The sequence below is a fragment of the Drosophila miranda genome, chromosome 2 (assembly GCF_003369915.1).
Source record: "Drosophila miranda strain MSH22 chromosome 2, D.miranda_PacBio2.1, whole genome shotgun sequence".
Taxonomy (NCBI): domain Eukaryota; kingdom Metazoa; phylum Arthropoda; class Insecta; order Diptera; family Drosophilidae; genus Drosophila; species Drosophila miranda.
The window spans coordinates 9180976-9200097 of record NC_046675.1 but is presented as its reverse complement, the minus strand read 5'-3'; the positions used below and the strand labels follow the sequence as shown (position 1 = coordinate 9200097).

At 44.9% G+C, this 19122-nt stretch overlaps 5 protein-coding genes across 10 annotated transcripts; 3 read left to right on the top strand and 2 right to left on the bottom strand.

Annotated features, from left to right (window-relative positions):
• Positions 1-1131: 1131 nt before the first annotated feature.
• On the top strand, positions 1132-1939 carry LOC108156875. Its single transcript, XM_017288604.2, has 2 exons — positions 1132-1240; positions 1390-1939. The coding sequence occupies exon 2, from the start codon at positions 1398-1400 to the stop codon at positions 1704-1706; it is 309 nt and encodes a 102-aa protein (XP_017144093.1). The 5' UTR covers positions 1132-1240; positions 1390-1397; the 3' UTR covers positions 1707-1939.
• Positions 1788-4313, bottom strand: LOC108156874 (adipocyte plasma membrane-associated protein). Its single transcript, XM_017288603.2, has 4 exons — positions 4078-4313; positions 3806-4011; positions 3450-3747; positions 1788-3348 (listed from the first exon to the last, which is right to left on the bottom strand). Exons 1-4 carry the CDS (start codon positions 4191-4193, stop codon positions 2301-2303), a joined length of 1668 nt encoding a protein of 555 aa, XP_017144092.1. The 5' UTR covers positions 4194-4313; the 3' UTR covers positions 1788-2300.
• A 332-nt stretch (positions 4314-4645) lies between these two features.
• Positions 4646-5809, top strand: LOC108156720 (max-like protein X). The gene is made up of 3 exons (XM_017288370.2): positions 4646-4857; positions 5008-5411; positions 5479-5809. Exons 1-3 carry the CDS (start codon positions 4728-4730, stop codon positions 5698-5700), a joined length of 756 nt encoding a protein of 251 aa, XP_017143859.1. The 5' UTR covers positions 4646-4727; the 3' UTR covers positions 5701-5809.
• On the bottom strand, positions 5728-9382 carry LOC108156718. The gene is made up of 2 exons (XM_017288369.2): positions 9273-9382; positions 5728-9219 (listed from the first exon to the last, which is right to left on the bottom strand). Exons 1-2 carry the CDS (start codon positions 9330-9332, stop codon positions 5869-5871), a joined length of 3411 nt encoding a protein of 1136 aa, XP_017143858.1. The 5' UTR covers positions 9333-9382; the 3' UTR covers positions 5728-5868.
• A 1211-nt stretch (positions 9383-10593) lies between these two features.
• Positions 10594-18098, top strand: LOC108156288 (RING finger protein unkempt). 6 transcript variants are annotated; one of them, XM_017287668.2, is made up of 9 exons: positions 10594-10701; positions 10769-10978; positions 12027-12446; positions 12499-12701; positions 12998-13110; positions 13367-13478; positions 13658-13780; positions 13856-14430; positions 14498-18098. In XM_017287668.2, exons 1-9 carry the CDS (start codon positions 10640-10642, stop codon positions 14693-14695), a joined length of 2016 nt encoding a protein of 671 aa, XP_017143157.1. In that variant the 5' UTR covers positions 10594-10639; the 3' UTR covers positions 14696-18098. The 6 variants fall into 6 exon arrangements, 5 of the variants coding, with proteins under 5 accessions (XP_017143157.1, XP_017143156.1, XP_033245878.1 ...); XM_017287667.2 differs by having other exon boundaries at positions 13655-13780; XR_004472083.1 differs by lacking the exons at positions 13367-13478; positions 14498-18098 and having other exon boundaries at positions 13856-13949.
• Positions 18099-19122: the final 1024 nt, after the last annotated feature.

The following is a 19122-nucleotide window of genomic DNA, read 5'->3' as shown; positions in this document are numbered from 1 at the left end:
GGCATCCTCAAGTGGACTTTGGAGCAGTCTATGTTATAGACAAGATCTGATCAGTATGCAGATAAAACATTCCCAAAAAAGTTCCAGCAGCAGCACCTGATCGAAACGTTTATATGTGTATAAAAATACTTGCCAATCGTGCTCTCGACTTTGACCACCAGTTGCCCACGTGTGCGCATAATTACCAACGACTGAGCACTGACGTAATCGGCAGACAAAATCGTTTCACAGTTCTATTTGCCAAAAACAGCCACTGGACGATCACGTGAAGTGGTCTACCAACCCAACCCAAGCAATCAATGAAAGTAAATTCCTCCCATCGGGTGCTTACAAGTCTTCCAAATGTCTGCTGATAATGTGGGGCCTGGTATTTGCTGTATGTTGTTTTTGTTTTCAGAGGAAAGCTGACACGCTGCAGCTTGGCGGGGGGAAAACTACCGACTAAATACAATCGAAAGGGAGGCTCGTCACCCGAGTCATTCATTAACGGCGTGATCTGTTGGAGATTATGAAATGCTTACGTCTAAGCCGGAGTCCGGGAGGCATTTTTGTTGACATTTCGCTGTCTCTCACAGCAGCCACAGGTAGTACTTTCACCTTTAACCCAAGGAACCCCCCGCAAAGTACTTTCGACGCGCCCCTGTTCCACCTGTTCACCTGAGCGGCGTTGCCAAGGGCCGAGTGGTTTTTTCGCCAAATATTTGCGTTCGCTTTGAAATTTGTGAAATTCGAAGTGGGTCTGCGTCTGCGGCTGTGTATCTGTATCTGTATCTGTATGCATAAATAACTCGCGCTGGGAGTATTCCCCGAGCACGAATGCTACGCGTGACACATGAATGGTCGGGACCCATCCCGTTGCGCCCCACCCACCAATGGGCCGCCCAAGCGTTCCTGAAGATCACGGGCACAACATTTTTTCCGCGCACAAAGCACATTTGCTTGGGGTTATAGATAAAAATTGCCCCGGTTCCCGGCGAGACGTCGTTCTGTACGTAGAACAGGCGTTTCTGGTTGAAATCGGTACGGACTCCCCTATCGCAGCCGACGACGCCGTCGTCGGAGTCGTGGCTCTCGTCGTTTGCCGCCGCTCAACAGAAAAAGTATTTAAACGAGAAATGATTCGGTATGACAAATCAGAAGTGAAATAATTGTGAAACAGCAAGCAACAGGCTGTGCGAAATCAAAACGGGCCGAAACAGACGTGAGATTCTTCTAAAAGACACAGAAAAAACCCACAAAGGTGAGAGAAATGGCGAAATTAATTCACAAAAATATCTGGGGCAAATACCATTGCCAAGGCACGTAGCCACCCACCAGATAGATATATAATATCTAGAGACCATGCCGATTCATCGTGAACTAATGTCGAGTTTCCGGTTTCGCTTTTAGAAAAAGAAATGCCTACCGCCACCGCTGCCGCACATCTGCCCATTCAGAAGCGGAAATATCATGAACATAACGGCGAACCAGGCTGCCAGAGTCTGGAGGAGATGAACCGCATGTTCCGCAATTTCTGGGATCCCACGGCGTACTGGGTGTGCGATAATCAGGGCACACGTGCCCGCCTCCAACGCTGCCCCAAGTCTCAGCTGTACTCCGAGGAGCTGGGACGGTGCGTCCACTACACGGACTGGTCGTGGTCGGACTTCAAAGAGCCACCAAGCCGGCCCAAGGCCACCAGCACTCAGTCTGTGTCCACTCAGTAGTGTCCTAGTCTCAATCCTAATTCTAGTCTAGATCTATCTTATTCTAAGCCAAAACCACAAACATCCTCAATTAGCATTAAGTTATCTTTACAAAAAACCTTTATTTTTTCAATGAAAATAAGAAAGAAAAAATCAGTACAAAAATCAGAGTTACTTGTGTTCAACAATTTCCTGGGCATTGTTTACTTGAATCGTAAATATTATATATGGGGGGAATGCAGAGTTCCAAAAAAGGTAGAATGTAGAGGACGTTGTAGCAAAACCATATTATAAACCGAGGCATATAATGAGCTGCCCGAGAGGATCATTTGAGCTAAGGCTTCGAGCTAGTTAGAATTTAGCTACTTTTTGACTAAAATTAACTGGCATCGCATGAGGCCTGAGTGGAATGTTATCAAGACAATAAATGGGCATGGATACTCCCTAAATCAATTTGAGATGAGATACTTTTCTCGGGTTGCAGGGAGAATAAAGAGAATAACGTAATGTGGACTTTGATTCTGCCATTAGCTCTGACTGACTACTTGAATAACCGAATCTCTTCTGGGAATATCCTAAATAAACTCAAGACTCCAAGGGTTCGCTCGTGGACTTTTAGAGCTCCACATTGACGCCCTGACCCTGCTTGTTGATGACCTTGAGCTTCTCCTTTGTTGGAGGCTTCGTGTCCGCTGGAATGTGTTCCTCGATGGGCGCCGGTTTCGTAGGCACTGTGCGCTTGGTCGTCGAGGCAGCAGGCTTTGGCGTTGTCGTGGTCGTTGTGGGTGGTTTAGTTGTCGGTGGCTTAGTTGTTGTTGTTGTCGTCGTTGGCCTGGCCGTTGTCGTTGTTGTTGTTGTTGTTTTTGTCGTTGGCCTCTTTGTGGTAGTGGTAGTTGTAGTCGGTTTTGGCGTGGTTGTCGTTGTTGTGGTGGTCGGTGCTGCCTTGGGCTTTGGCTTGGACGTGGTTGTGGTAGGTTGCGGTGGTGCACCAAAAGATGCCTCCAGACCATCGCCCTCGGTCCTCACATTGCGCACCTTCACCGTGGGCTGTTTGGCCTTGGGTGACTTGACGCGTGCCAGATATTGATTGAGTGGGGAGCCCAGGTAGAGGTAGTCCTGGAACTCAAGGACATGCGAGATGGCACCCACCGACTTGTCAAAGCCATGCAGCGATCCTACAATATTGCCATTCCAGTCCACACGCACCACAGTGGTGCGCTTGGGCGACAGCAGAGTGATGCTTTCCAAGTGGCCCACAAAGTGGACGAAGCGCTGCGAGAACTTGTTCGGATACACGCTGTTCAGGTACCGGAAGGGCAGTTCGAAGAAGGCCAGCATGCGGGCCAGGAACACGCGTATGGTGGGGAAGCGTGCAAATATGTTAAAGCCACTGGGATGCTCGCTATCCGCGCTCACGACCAAGGGCACCCAAATGCCCTCGCCATCGGGCGTCAGATTATCGGGCAAACCGGGCAGACCATCGACAAAGACCTCGCTCTGACCGGCCTTGGCTCCCTGCAGGTAATACTTGGTCAGGCGCATGGCTCCGGTCTCGGCCACCACAAGGAAATCCTCGTTGGGGCTCAACGCAATGCCATTGGCGAAGGCCAGCTCGTCCAACAGCACCTCGCTAACATTCTTCGCGCGATTGTATTTGAAGAGACTGAAACAGAGAGAGCGGGAGAGAGTAGCCATTAGAAAGAGCATTAGAAACCGGTTTCGGCAGCGGCTGCTACGTTCATTCATTCGCAGTGTGGCACTCACCGGCCCGAGGGATTGGCGAAGCTGGTAAAGACCACGTCTTCGATGGTAAAATCAGACGAGGAGTCCGTCCAGAAGATGTCCCCCTGCTTGCCGACGGCCACGGTATTGAAAATCTTCGCCGGACGCTTGACTTTGCCGTCCAGCTCCTGTGCCGGCGACACCAGCAGAGTCTTCTTGTTTGTCTTCAAATCGACTTGCCAGATGCCGTAGTAAGCATCAGCCACGATCAGGTTATTGCCCTGCGTGTCAAAAGCCAGACCCAGCGGACGGCCACATCGCGACTCCTCATAGATGTCCTCTGTGGAGAAATTAAATTTTAGCTGCAGGATCTATCTGTCTGTTATTCCTTTACATACCGCAAGGCTGTCCGATCTTGGCCACATGTGTGACATGGCTGGCAGATAGCTTGATGATCTCACCGCCATGAATGCCGGTGTAGATCTCATTGTTGCGGGCTATAAGACATTCGGGGCCATATACACGCCCTTCCAGCAGACGCTCAGCGCCATCCAGGTGAAAGTTCGGCTCCAGCGCCCCCTTCAGTTCTTTGGGCGGGCTCACACTGTATTAATCATGCGTAAGCACAGTCAATAACAATAGATAGACACTATTTAATCCTTGAACTTACATAAATTCTTTGTAGGGGAAAGTGGTGCGAGGCGGCATGTTGGGCAGGATTATAACTATTAGGAAGAAAACCATGAAATTCATGATTCTCAAACGCAAGGCTCGAAGCAGGCCCATGGTTGGTGTGTTGTGCGTCTGCCGATTCTAACAACAAATTAAACAAACAGCGTTTAAGGCAAGATACCGAAGAAAAAGCGACACGATGGCAAAGTTCAACAAGGAAACACAATAGTCATTGTGTGAGACCGGTATTGGCGAAGAAAAACGATAAATAAAATACCGCTTAATACCAGAAAATCAGCCGATAGTATTTAGCTGGGAACGAAATATTCCATATTTCGCTAGTGAATTTGTTCATTATAATTTGTATTACTTGAATAATTTATTCATAATTTTAATATATTTGCAAATATGGATCTCTTTTTGCATCATCTTCCTTAAGCGCCATTGTACAAACCGCCAGTCCCACAGCTTGAATATTTAACAGGACCATTTTGAAACAAATTTATAAAATTTTCTCTTGGCCACACCTTGAATTATTAAAATACTAAATACCAGACTGCTATCGATAGCTTGTGTACATATGGGAACACGGAAATTGCGTGTTTTGGTGTTTTTGTTTTGAGTTAACGTCGCAGTTGAAAATTGAAAATGAGCGATAACACAGCCAAGGAGGAAACTTTCGGAATGGACCACGAGCAAGAATTAAACATCAAGCAATACTCCCGCTGCAGCAGTGCGGGCAGCACCCACACACCCAACTCCTCGGCCCACAATTCGGGTACACTTGCGTTCCGTTGCCTTCCGGGCAGGGGGAGCAGATAATGCTGGATGGCATTGAATTTCCTCGGGGTCTTTTGCTATCAGCAGCAGCGTTTTATTACACAGCCTTCTCACACACCGTCTCCGTCTCTCCCCTGTCTACACACAGATGATGACGACGATAGTGGCGGCGATGCCAGACACTCGACGGCGGCCAACTCGACGCTCAGCTACAAGGAGCGCAGGCGGGAGGCACACACCCAGGCGGAGCAGAAGCGACGGGACGCCATCAAGAAGGGATACGACAGTTTGCAGGAGCTGGTGCCACGTTGTCAGCCCAACGACTCCTCGGGTTACAAGCTGAGCAAAGCGCTGATACTGCAAAAGTCCATCGAGTACATTGGCTATCTGAATCAGCAGAAAGTCAAGCAAGAGGACGAGGGCTCAGCGCTGCAGAAGGAGGTGACTGCGCTGCGGATCATCAAGAATGGGTACGAGAATATGCTGCAGCATCAGCAGGCCAATCCAGGGCCAGAGGAGGCCCGCCTCACAGACGAGGCGAAATTTCAAGTGGTTCGTTTGCATGCTGAAAATCTCAGTAATTTCATATTTTTCTCTAACTCTCTGGTTACCCGTGCAGTTCCAGGCCATCTTGGAGGAAATGTTCGACACATTCCAGCACATACCGATGGATAATTTCAAGCAGTTGACCACCGGCATCATACCCTGGCTGGAGGAGCACTGCAAGCCGCATATTCTCCGCAACATCCTCAGTCGCACGTTGCAGCAGATGGCGCAGGAGGCCCACGAGAAGCAGCAGCAGCAGGCCATGGAGCAGGAGACTGGCGAGGGTTTCAGTTGATCGCAAAAATAGTTTAACAGCTTTACGTTCGATTTAAGATCTGTTTTGTTCATTAAATGCGTCATTTGAATAGTTGTAAAAGCGTTGCAAAAGAAAGACTAAACTAATAGCAGCTAATGATTACTTTTTGGCTTATACTCGTGGTAGATATCCAGATTAGATAGAGAGCTAGTGGCTCTGTGACTGCTCTTGTAGCTGCCGCACCAGCGCTGCCTTATCCGCGGACTTTAGCAGCTCCAATAGCTCTAACAGCACGTTCAGTGTGAATGGCTTGAAGCGACGGACTCGCTCAGTGACTTCCAGCGTGGTCACCAGATCGTCAAAGAACTTCTCCAGACGCTGCCCGCTCCACACGTGACGTGCCTCGTGCTGCAGCTTGTGCACGCCCGCTGTCAGCGTGTACAGCAGTCCCTCGTAGAAGTTCTCCTCCGTGAGATGAGCCGCCAGCTTGGCGCTGGCCAGCAGCGCTACCGGCAGTTCGCAGCGGAACTCATGCGAACGCACAAAACAGGTGGCCGCCAGCTTACGCACCTGCTCGCACCTGTGCCGCAACAGACGCCAACTGAGGCGCCGGAAGCGTAGCAGCCTCGGGTCTACGTCTGAGCCGCCTGTGTGGGCGGTGGTGGTGCGCAGGTGCTCCACTTTGGAGAGGAATCCCAGAAAAAGTATAATGGAGGAGGTAACCACCTTTCGCCTGTCGCAGCAGTCAAGCATATGCTCGCAGGCTCTGGGCAGCAGGCAGACCAGCTCGTCGTAGTTCAGCTCGCTGGGCTCCCAGACGGGCCGCGTTTCGAACTCGGTGGCCTGTCGCTGGCCCACCAGTTTGCCCAGACTAGCTCCAAACAGCTGCAGGGCCGCATTGGAGATGGTCCATTCGGCGTTGTCGATGTGCTCCATGGCCACCATCATAATCTCGTTGTAGTATTTGCACATGGCCGGCCTCAGCTCCGTGTCCCGCACCAGGACGCACAGATAGTGGAGGACCAAGGCCTCCCAGCGGTCGTGATTATCGTCTGTGACATTCGGACGACTTTCCGTAAGCCTCTGAAGTATCTGCTGAACGGCTCGGTGCAAGATCAAACGATGCCGCGGATTGTCGTTCTTCAGGACGTGCAGGAACATGATGGCAAAGCCAGCGCCACGCCGTGTGGTGCTCACCTGCCGGCTCTCGGCGAGCAGCTCCCGTTCGAGGCACTCGTGCAGCAGTTGGAATCCTTTATCCTCGCTCTTCAGTGTGCTGGTTATGCCACGGGTGAGTCTGCCAATGCTCAGGCCACCGGACTCAATGGCGCCCTTGTGGCGGCAGCGCGTCAGCACGGCCACATTGATATCCAGGCAACGGCGCAGAGCATCCCAATCGGCCTGAGCCGCTGCATCCGTTTGGAGCAGGGAGCAGCCCATGCTGGCGGCCAAATCGCAGCAGCCTTTCAACGTCAGCCAGAAGCTCATCAGCAAGTACTTCCCGCAGGCCTCGGCATCATCTTTGGCATCAAATGCACTCTCGTTGACCAGCAGCTGAAGACTCTCGTCCATGTCCTGGAAACTGGGTGCCATGTCAGCCTCCTCCTCCGCATCCGCTAGTCTTCTTCTGGCGTTGGAAAGATTCAGAAACTTCAAGATGCCATTCAAAATGCGTTCTAGCAGCGGCAACAGATCTTTGATTTCTTGCGACTCCTTGGCTGATCTTCCTCCAGCTTTGACCACCTCATCCAGCACACAGAGATACCCAAAGAGATTGCCTCCCTCTTTGGCAGTGATCAGGGGATCCTTTAGGAAGGTCTCCAGCTTCTCTGGCAACCGCCTAACACATTCCCTGTACAATCCGCTTCCTGTTTCCTGCTGGCTTTTGACAGCCAGCTGGGCATAAAGCGAGACGAGGGCACATTCATCCACATCGGAGCTGGAGCAAAGGGCCAGGCAACGCTGCACACACTGCTCAGTGTTCACGTGACCCAGTTGCAGGATCAGCGAGACAGTCAGCTCGAGGGCATCGTCAAAGCCTTGGGGATTGTTTAGAGTTTCAAACAGCTGCTGGGCCACCAATTGAGGCCGGAATACACCTCGATCGAGCAGGAATGCGCCCATTTGCTGGTTCTGCTGTGTGCTGCACATTTTGGCATTCTTTGCGACATGGTCGGCGTACAACGATCTGTTGAGGATTTCCAGCAGCTTTAGGGCAAAGATTTTCGGCTGATAGACCTCGCAGTGGATGTCCCGGTCGATCAGCTCCTGCAGCTGCGAAAAGAAGCGCTTTATGTTCTGTGCGAGACCATCCACTCTCACGCCGTTGGCCACCTTAAGCACCTTGTGAAAGTGCTTGGCCGTGTGGTTAATGATTGTGGGCATCTTGCCCAGCATCGTGTTGCGGAACTCAGAGCTCTCCACACTACGATGGCGTTCGATAAAGCTGTGGAAGAACTCCAGGCAATCCTCGACCGCAAAGTTGGGTAGATTTTCGACCAGAAACCGAAATATCAGCAGCTGGGCTTCCGTCTCGAAGTGACTGCAGTTGGTTAACAGTTCCGTGCTGATCTTGAAGAAATGCAGCTTGGAGGTGGCGTAAATCTCCTTCGCGAACATGCTGAATATGAGTATCAGCCGCAGTTGGTCGTTGGGCGAGCGCACATCCTCGGAGCAGGCCAGAAATTCCACAATCCGCGGATTTGATTGCAGAAGCTCGAAGAGCTCATTGCGTTGCTGGATGCGCAGGAACCATTGGGAGTGAAAATTCTGTATTTCGGCCACGCTCCCATTAACCAGCAGCTCCACACTGCCGGCCAGTAAGGCGGGGGATCGCTGATTGCTCAGGCTCTTCACCGGATACTGACTGGCTGCCCGCAGACCCTTGTAGCTCAGGCTGAGCCGCAGGCCGCTGAAGAACTCAGACTCGCTTTGGTTGCTCTCAGCCAGGAGATCTGGCAGGGAGTGCCAGTTTAGTATGCCACTCAGAAGATAGTATTTGTTGCGGTTCGTCCACGGCCAGAACTGCATAATCAGGCGGAAGTAACAAAAAGCTCGCTTCTGCTGCTTGCAGCAGTGATTGAATAGCGTCAGGGCCTCCTCGCGCGACCCCGTCTGGCTCTGACGCTGCAGGCAGTGATAAAAGTGTTCCAGTTGCAGCGGCAGGAGCTGCAGCTGCGGGTACTTCTTCACCAGGAGATTGGTGGCCTTCAGCACGGGTATCAGACTCAAGCTGTTCTGCGTCAGTGCTGCCAGTATGGCTGCAATGCACTTCTCTTCCAGCAGATCCGCATCCAGCCGCTTCCAGTGGTCGGTGAGCAGCACGGACTGCAGCATCAGGAATGCGATTGGCTCCTTGCAGGTCAACCGCTTCGGCAAGTCGGCAAAGTGCTCATCCTTAAGGGCGTATTTGTCCACAATATGGTAGTACACACGAAAGTTGATGTTCAGGGCGGCCTGGTTTGCCCCGCACGTGTCGCCCTGCGCAGCCTCCTCCTCCGCTCCGATTTTCTGGGCCAACTGGCGGGCCGCCTCCTCGGGCTGGACATCGCCGAGAGTCTGTAGAGTGTTATAAACCATTAGATCCGAACGGTAGAGACATCCTGACCCACCTTTAAGTAGGACAGACAGTCGCTGTGGCTAATTTGCGGTGTTTTCCCGGCGGACGCCATGCCCAAAAACGTACGAGAGTATGGAATGAAACGTAAGCGGAATGTGAAGTGTTACGTAGTGGAATGGATCGATACGTAATTTATTACGTTGAAATACAAGAACACATGTTTCTAGAGAACCGGTAGTACGGACATTTTTATACCCTATTGCCTTTAATTAATATTAAAATTATGTTTTCCAATCGCTAGAACTGCGCGCCAAAGTCGAATTGTTTAAAAGTAAATGAGTGCAATCCTGTGGAATAAAGCATGTTTGGAAGTACGATTTAAGAAAGCGAAAATTAAGTCCTAGGACTCGGACCAGCCAGAATCGTATCCCAGAAGGACACGTAAAACAATATGGAAAAAAGAAAACATAATTACGTTTCAGAGCAACTGGGAAAACAGAAGCAAGTGTTCAAATAACGTAACGTTTCATGCTCACCTACGCTTAATGCTTTTAGCTATTTCTGTTTAAACCTTATTTTAGAGGAACGACTATAAAATCGAATCTAAAAATCGAAGAATATGATTTCCGATCATGGATAGAGAACGATTAACCCATTGTCGATTAACGATTAATCAAATGGGTATTAAAATACTATCCACGAAAACAATGAATCTGGAAGAATTTGATCGCAGTTCAGGTGAAAGAAATCGTGAGGTAAAGAGGAAGGATAAGAAAGATCTACAAAAAGCTGAAGTTGTTATCCTGCTTAAATAAAGAGGTTTAATGTGATCTTAGTTCTTTTGTTAGTGGTATATTTTGAAAATGTGACGTACCTTTCGGTATATTTATCTTGTCGATAAGTGAGACACACATATATATATACACATAATATATATAATGGTATATTTGGTCAATTTCATGAATCTATTATATTTCATTTTCAACTGTATATAGAAATCCAATAAAAGCAAGTATTTAGAATAAGCCGGTTAAGTAAAAAATTGATTAATGAATCGTATAAAATTATGTGGGCATGGCAAAATGTTTTATATAGCTAGTCGAACAACTATCCTCTTTTGTTTTTCTTTTTACGCAAAATGCAATAAAAGCAAGTGCTTAAAATAGACCAGTCAATTAGGAAATAGATTCGCTAATCGGATAAAATTATGGGGGCATGGCTAAATGTTCTATATAGCTAGTAATTTTTGACGGAAGATCGAAAATGAGGAATATGTAAAATATAACTTGAATTCGTCAGTATATTTACGGTATATTTTTAAAATTAGACGGTATATTTTGGTATATTTCTGAGGGTCGGACGGTATATTTGAACGATAATCCCGCGATAACTGCACTTAACGATAACTGCACTTCAAAGATGGCGAACGATACGAGCAAGCTACTGTTGTCTTCACAACAAGAAAAACCCAATCATTATACGTAAATAAACCACCCAATTATCCTTAAAGTGTGGAAACTGAGCTTAGCAATTATTCTACTTGTGCAGCTACCTGAAGGAGTTCCGCGTGGAGCAGTGCCAGTCGTTCCTGCAGCACAAATGCAATCAGCATCGTCCGTTCATATGTTTTAATTGGCATTTTCAAAATCAGCGGCGTCGGCGACCCGTTCGTAAACGCGACGGCACCTTCAACTACAGTGCGGATAATTATTGCACCAAATACGATGAGACCACAGGCATCTGTCCCGACGGCGACGAGTAAGTATCCTGGGCATTACAAATTGCGTCGCCTCTGGGAACCAGCAGCACCAGAATCTGGGGATGAGACAACGCCAGCGAAACGACGTAGTATTTTTTCGTTTACTCTTTGTGCTTCTTTCGTGTGTGTGTATCTCTTGTCTTCGTGTTTACAAACAAAAAGTTAGGTGCGGGTGTGTGGGGGGAGCGTAGCGTCTAGCAAAAAGTGAAATTCAAATGCGTGTGTGTGTATCTGCGCGAGCGTACATGTGTGTGTGAGTGAGTAGGGTAGGCGTAACCTACGACGAGGCCACTGTCGCCCACAAAAGTGAAAGTGATTTCAGCAATTGTGCGAGCGAAGGGAAGTTCTAATCCGCCTGTGGGCTGTGTCTCTCCGCCGGATGCTGATGCCTGGACTTGGTGGTGGTGCTGGCAAGGTATATTATGTAGATGGTGCGGCGTGTTTCAATATGTGTGTGAAAAAATGTGTGCGCGAGAGAGCGTGACTCTGGTCTGCCTTACCTCAAGTTTAATGTATCTTGTGCGGTGGTTGTTGCTCCGAAACTCACACAGACGCACTCACACACATGCATACGGACAACACAACTGCTACAAGTGTGCGTCATTGTTGTTATTGCGTTTCGCTTTTGCGTGTTTTCTTCGTTTTATTTTGATTTAACCCGGCAGCTTGAAAATGTACAGTTATTGTGAGGGCGAGTTTTTGTTGAAGCTTTGAGAGCGAGATAGCAAGCGTTGGGCGCAAGGTGTATGCATAATGGGGTGCTACACTCTCGATATTTCAAGTGCATATACATATGTTTCCCATAGTATGCTACCATCAAGAGTGCGTTTCCTGGGAACTCCTTACCCTGTATGAATACACTTTGGCAAAGAATAATACGCAATTACAATTTCTGCGCACAACAGCCATTTTGACCCACACTTGATATGTGTGCGCTTTCTCCTGCTTCTTTCTCCTGTACCCACGCAAAGGAGGGGAAACAGCTGCGTGGGTATTTTTAGCCCGGACCCAAGCGCACGTCACTAAATTCCCCTCTCGTATCCACAGATGTCCCTTCCTGCACCGCACCGCTGGCGACACCGAGCGACGCTACCACTTGCGTTACTACAAGACATGTATGTGTGTCCATGACACGGACAGCCGGGGGTACTGCGTCAAGAATGGCCTGCACTGCGCCTTTGCCCATGGAATGCAGGATCAGCGGCCACCCGTGTACGACATCAAGGAGCTGGAGACCTTGCAGAATGCGGAAATTACCCTCGACAGCAGCAATGCCCTGAATGCCCTGGACAAGGAGCGCAACTTGATGAACGAAGATCCCAAGTGGCAGGACACCAACTATGTGCTGGCTAACTACAAGACGGAGCCATGCAAGCGTCCGCCACGCCTGTGCCGACAAGGCTATGCCTGTCCACAGTATCACAACAGCAAGGATAAGCGTCGATCGCCCAGGAAGTTCAAATACAGGTGTGTCAACCCAATACCAACCAATACTCCTATATAACGTCTATTTCTGCAGATCAACACCTTGCCCCAATGTGAAGCACGGCGAGGAATGGGGCGAGCCGGGAAATTGCGAGGCCGGCGACAATTGCCAGTACTGTCACACACGCACTGAACAGCAGTTCCATCCGGAGATATACAAGTCCACCAAATGCAACGATGTACAACAGGCCGGCTACTGTCCACGCAGCGTATTCTGCGCCTTTGCCCATGTCGAACGTAAGTTGCGATCCTCGAATGGCATTTTCTGTAGTTTTCAAAGCTTTCGGCGCTGTTCTCCACAACCAGATTCTGTAGGGCCCATCATAGGGATACAGATATTTTGATACCTTTGAATTAATGTTCTGTTTGTCTTTTACTTGCTTCGCACCATCCAAATCGCGAATCAAAAAAAAAAATCTAAAATCTTAAAAAAAAAAAAAACCCCTCAAAATATCAATGCATCAATCAATGCTTTGCCGCTGTGCTGCTCTGTGTCGCTTCTCCATAACTCCCACCACTCCACCCAAAACAAGTTTGTGTAATGGCCGATGAGAAGACGTGGGAACATGAACTTTCGCTTCGTGACCTCATTTCCAACGCCTTGCCCGACTTACAGCCACGGGATGTGCACCATTTGGGCGATAATGTACGTATTACCAGTAACCAGTTAACCAACCAGTAAAAATCCAACCCATTCATGCATATCCTGTGTATCTATGTGTTTGTAATCGTCTAATCCTCCCATACTACCCCAACATTACCAACAACATTACAACAGCCGCGCTAATCCAGCTAACGATCATATCAGCTAATTGTTTAACAAATCAATCCCACACAGAAACCTTTGGCGTTCTCTCTCATTGCTCTCCTCGATTTTTCTCTTTGTTTCGTTCTCTTCGTAGTTGTTGAACATTGAACATGGTAATAGTACCAATAAAATGTTGGTAGATGCTTTGGAAAATACAAGAAATTCCAGCAAATTATTAAATTTCTCACGACCCCTGGACAGTCGTTGTGAGTATTTTGGGGTGAACCTATAAGACATAAATATGTACAATATATTCAAGTTATTCCCTATTCTAAATGTTGGTTGTGGACAAAATGTCAGAGAGCTAAAGCAGCAAATGCCGCAAATCCGCCTAACTGTAACTCAAATTTAAATGTATGTATCTATCTTCACTCTTTGCAAGTAGCTTGCTCACTGGAAGATCCACGCGAGAACTCACTGTCGTCGAGTCTGGCCAATACTAGCTTATTAACACGTTCCTCGGCGCCAATTAACATTCCTAATACGACACTAAGTAACTCAATTAATGGTAAGTGAAACAAACCAAGTAGCCGAACGTGCCTGCCTAATGTCTAACAAATGGGTTTGTTTCAATTTTCGACAGATTTCAACTCGGGTGGCTTTGCCGTCAACATTCCCAGCAGCTCGCTCACCTACAGTCCAACCAATCACGCCAATCTCTTCGCCATGGATGCATTCAACTACGGCGGATCCAACAAACTAAGCAATTCGCTCTCGGCTGCCACACAGAACGACAACAGCCTTTTTTTCCCATCGCGCATCATGTCCCCTGGCTTCGGCGACGGCCTGTCCATTAGTCCATCGGTCAGAATATCCGAATTGAATACCATACGTGACGACATCAATAGCAGCTCGGTGGGAAACAGCTTGTTCGAGAATACCTTGAATACGGCCAAGAACGCTTTCAGCTTGCAATCGCTTCAGTCGCAGAACAACAGCAGCATCACCAACGATTTGCTTACGAAGACCGCCCAGATCCACAAGCTGAGCAATCGATATGACGATGTGGTCTGTAAATTGAAGATTGCTGAACTACACCGCGACAAGGCCAAGCAGGAGGCCTTGGAGTGGAAGGAGCGCTACGATCTGGTTCAGATGCAACTCAACTTGCCGGCTGAGCTGCGAGACTTGTCCATTCAGAAATTAAAGCAATTGCAGGTGATATACTTGACTCTGATATGCCGCCACCCAGTGAGATTCAACATAATCTTCGATCTTCTTTCAGTCAAAGCTGCGCACCGATTTAGAGGAGGTTGACAAAGTATTATATTTAGAGAATGCAAAGAAGTGCATGAAGTGCGAGGAGAACAATCGCACCGTCACCCTGGAGCCGTGCAATCACTTGTCCATTTGCAATACTTGCGCCGGCTCGGTCACCGAGTGCCCCTACTGCCAGGTGCCGGTGATGACAACACATACCTAGAATATGTTCAATCAGCAACAACGCGGCCACAACTGGCCCTTTGGCTGAGAGATCGGATATTAACACGCGCCCATTGCGCGAACAGCATGACAATGTGCATGACACACAAAAGTAAACTTTAGTTTTGTAAGCGAAATGTTGAAACTTCTGATCGAAGGCACATGTCAAACCTTTCTAATGAGTTATGTATACTTCAGCTCTATGCAAATTAATCATGAATATTAGCAATTACTAGGCACAAACTATTAATTGAATTAGCTAGCTGCTCTAAACAATTAAGTTATATATTTTACTTTGTGGTATTTTACTATGAATTTTTTTTTTTTTTTTTTTTATGAATAACATTGAATCGTATCTTATAACTTATCTCTTATATAATTATATATTTTTTCAATTTTCGTTGTATTCAATCTACTGCACGAATTTGCAATATTTCTCATTTATCCATTGATTTTTATTTTGTTTATTTACTCGTCGATCTAGCTATAATTTTCATTGAAATATGCCACATTTTCAGTCATATTGTACTTTTCACTAGTATTATCTAAAGAATTATGAAATGCGGAACCATTACAGAATGTAATTGGCTTTCGATATGATAACTATAATGGTATATTAATTTTTCTAGACACTTTTAGCAATTGACTATTAACAAATTTATAGAAAACAACAAATTGATCAAGTTAATGAAGATTTAACATTGTAATGTCGCGTGAGACAGCAGTAACAAACAGCAACAAACAAGAAAACCACCAGTGATTTTATATAAGCCGATTTTCAAAACTATATTTTATATAGTATGTACTCGTATGTGTGTTTCAATCTTGTGAAAACGACAAAAACAAAATAATCAAGCCAATGACCCCCCAGGCCAACAGTCATAAATTGATGTAACTCACGAATCATAAATCTTAGTCTGTACTGAACATGTATTTCCCCGATTGTTTAACTGCACAAAAAGTAATTATAGAACATAAAATTGATTTGCAACTGAATGCGACAACGCTTTCCCTAATGATATGTTCATTTTTTTATAGGGCTTTTTAATCCATATGGATAGCCGAACACACAACACAAATTACCAACATTCTTTATATACTCGTACTCTTATTAGGTTACTTTGTGATTTTTCTAGTGCTTTAAGTACTTATTTGCAGCTGACTCTCTTGATTTTCATAGCCCCCTCAATGGACGCTTCCAATGTAGCAAAAGCAAAAGGCAAAAGCAACGCAAAACAAAATGTCAATGTCAGAAAATAGTTGTTAAGATATATGAAATTATTTGAAAGCATTTGGCTTATGGTACAAGAACGAATATGAAATATACTATATAGATCTACAATATATATATTTATGAAGCATTTGGACACAGATTTGTGATGAAGGAAGTATAACAATAAATGTAACTCGATACAGCGAATCGAACACAGTTTAAAGAGAAAATGTTAACCAGAATTAATGTAAAAACAAACCGTCTTCAATAACCATTGTATTTTTTTGTGCAGCAATATTGTAGTTATCAAGAGCAATTTACTGGTCGCATACGACAAAGTTGAATGAGCAAATGTAATGTATTGTTAGTTAGTTTGAAAGAACTACATATGTAATCGAAACGAAACGAAACGGAAACGGCGAAAAGAAAGTGAAACTGTCTTGTGAATGAATTGGAATCGCAGCTGCAAAGGCATTTATGGAAAAACAAAAGCAAAAGCAAAACTACGACGATATACAAGAATATATAAGAACCCTATATACACGAAAAGCAAATATATGTATGTATATTATATATTATTAAAAAAGCTAACGAGAAAAGGCAGCGCAGCGCAAAGGCTTTTATCTCTGTGTGTGTTTGTACTGTGTTTTTGTAGGGAGAAAGCCAAAAGCAAACATTTTGAAATACAAATTATTATAACAAAACAATAAATAAATGTGTGTTAAATGTAAATGCTTTAATAGTTTATGATATAAGCGTACACAGACCACAGGTGGAGAAATATGAATGGAGAAATTGGTTTTATAATGGAGCTGTTGAGTCGCAAATACCAGTGCGTATACCATACCTCTGAATCTTTCTCTGAGAATATCACTGACTCACATCGATTCCGACACTGTTTGAACACTTTTGCTATCATAGTTTATGAAACTTTACACACGAATACTCTGGTATATCAAACGAAACGACTAAGGGACGTTCGTTCTATCCTCGAATCGAAAAAGCAACCAATGCAAATGCAAGGCAATATTTGAACATGTCAATCAATCCATTTTTCACGCGATACGATATCTCAACTGAAAAGAATCAAACCAGAAATCGGGAACACACAATATATATAGTGTGTACCAATACACACACATCTATATATTTATAGACGAAGCATGTATTTTGTATACGCTACTGTAAGAGTGATTTTTATGTGATTTTGAAACTACTTGAATATGTGATCCAGAAATATATGAAAAAAACATAAAAAAAAATGAACGAAAAACCCAAAAACAAAGCAAAATATTTATATGTAATGCTCGCATACTCGCGACAGCAAAACAGCAATAAAACAAATCATATTGTAAAAGAACTTAAACTTCAGCAAAAAAGAGATAATGTTTGAAAGCTCCAGCTCCATTTAGAAAACAGAAGAGGCGAAGAGGAGAGAGTAATCGTATGAGGATGAGGATGAGGAACACACATTGACAAAAACGTAGAAACAGAAAACAGAAAACGATAAATGTCTAAAATATCAAATTGTAATATTAGATAGCGTTTAGGGTTAGATTACGATGACGGAAACACAATCTAAGAAGGAATATGAATCACCAGAAAGCAACAAAATACAAAGGCAATTCACTAAAATTAGAACAATAAGTAAATATTTGCTACCAACTGTTTCATCTAGTTAATAAATTAACAACTTAACAAATTGTAGACAACTGAAAACTAAGGGTTTAGCCTGATTACTGATTAGTTAATCAATGCAATTAGCAAACAAAGAATACAATTTTGGACACCGAACATGAATTTTAATGACGAAATCGCAGAGACCGAGCAATATGCAACCGAGAGTACTGTCTGGAATTTTGAATAAGTCTACAACAAAAATACTAACCGAATGGAATTTTGCAATATTGCAGACACACCCACACACACACAATACAGAAGCAACAAAGTAAGGGACACAAATACAAGTGTAAAGGAAATTGTTTTTTTTTTCTAGAATATACAGACTGCAAATGTGTGTCAAGATCTACAGAGAACTAAGCAGAGAGAACTTGCAGAACTTTTACTAGAACTAAATGCTGAACTAGGATTTGAGACCAAACCCCTCAAGCAGCTCTACAGGTCATAGGCTATAGGTAAACTAACAAATACTATAGTATATTTATATACCTATGTACAAAAAAAAAAAAAACCTATAGATATTATTCCTCTTTTGCGGTTCGTGTCTTGGCTAAGGCTCGCTTTAGTTTCGTTTGAGTTTCGCTCTTGCCGAATCTGTCGGTCTTTAGTTTGTAATTATTATTTATATTCCATAATACTACGAGCAATACTCATTTCCTTGTCTTATATTAGGCCCCCATTCTTTTGGAATGACTTTGGTTCGTTCTTGACGTAGTTGTACCCTTATCGGGGACTTATTGACGGAAGTGGGGCCAAAAGCATTTAACTTTTATCACACGCGCTTTAAAGTGCATTCTTGAGACATTATAAAATCTTAAGACCGACAAAACTTTGTTTATCGCCCCCCCCCCCCCAATAGGTTTCTACAAAAATATATTTTACTGACTTTTTCCTGTAGCGTGACTCTTTCGCTTTGTTTGCAAATGTTGTATGTTATTGCAAAAATTATTAACTAAAATATAGATATACTCGCATACAGCGGGATCAATCAATTTGCGTAGGATATGTGTTAGTGTTTGACGAATGAATGACAAAGAAACAAACAATAGAGACTCCGACTACCAATACCCTTCCACAGAGTGTAGACAAAGCAAAACCCACAAAACAAATTCAATTATTACTAGTTATGCCCACAGAGAATATAATTACAACAAATATATATACATAAATGGTATTATACATAAACATATTATATGATAGCGTTATCAAATTATTATCAAGACAATTCTTGTGTAGCAATTTAGTTATGTATTTCCAAGAAAACAAAAGCATCTGCCTCAAATCTATATACAACATCTGCGATCCTACTATGTGTACATGGGCAATAATCGAATGACACCCATTTGGGCATTTGCTGAGGAGAGTAACTACTATGTAAACTATGCAATTAACAAATTGATAAATACAAATTACTATTTAAAATGAAAGATTAATAAAACTGTGTTTAAAGCCAGCCCCAGCGCCCTCCGCCTCTCCGTGGTTTATTATATATCCGCCTCCTAATTTGTTGATGAGAATGCTGCAGTTTTTTCATA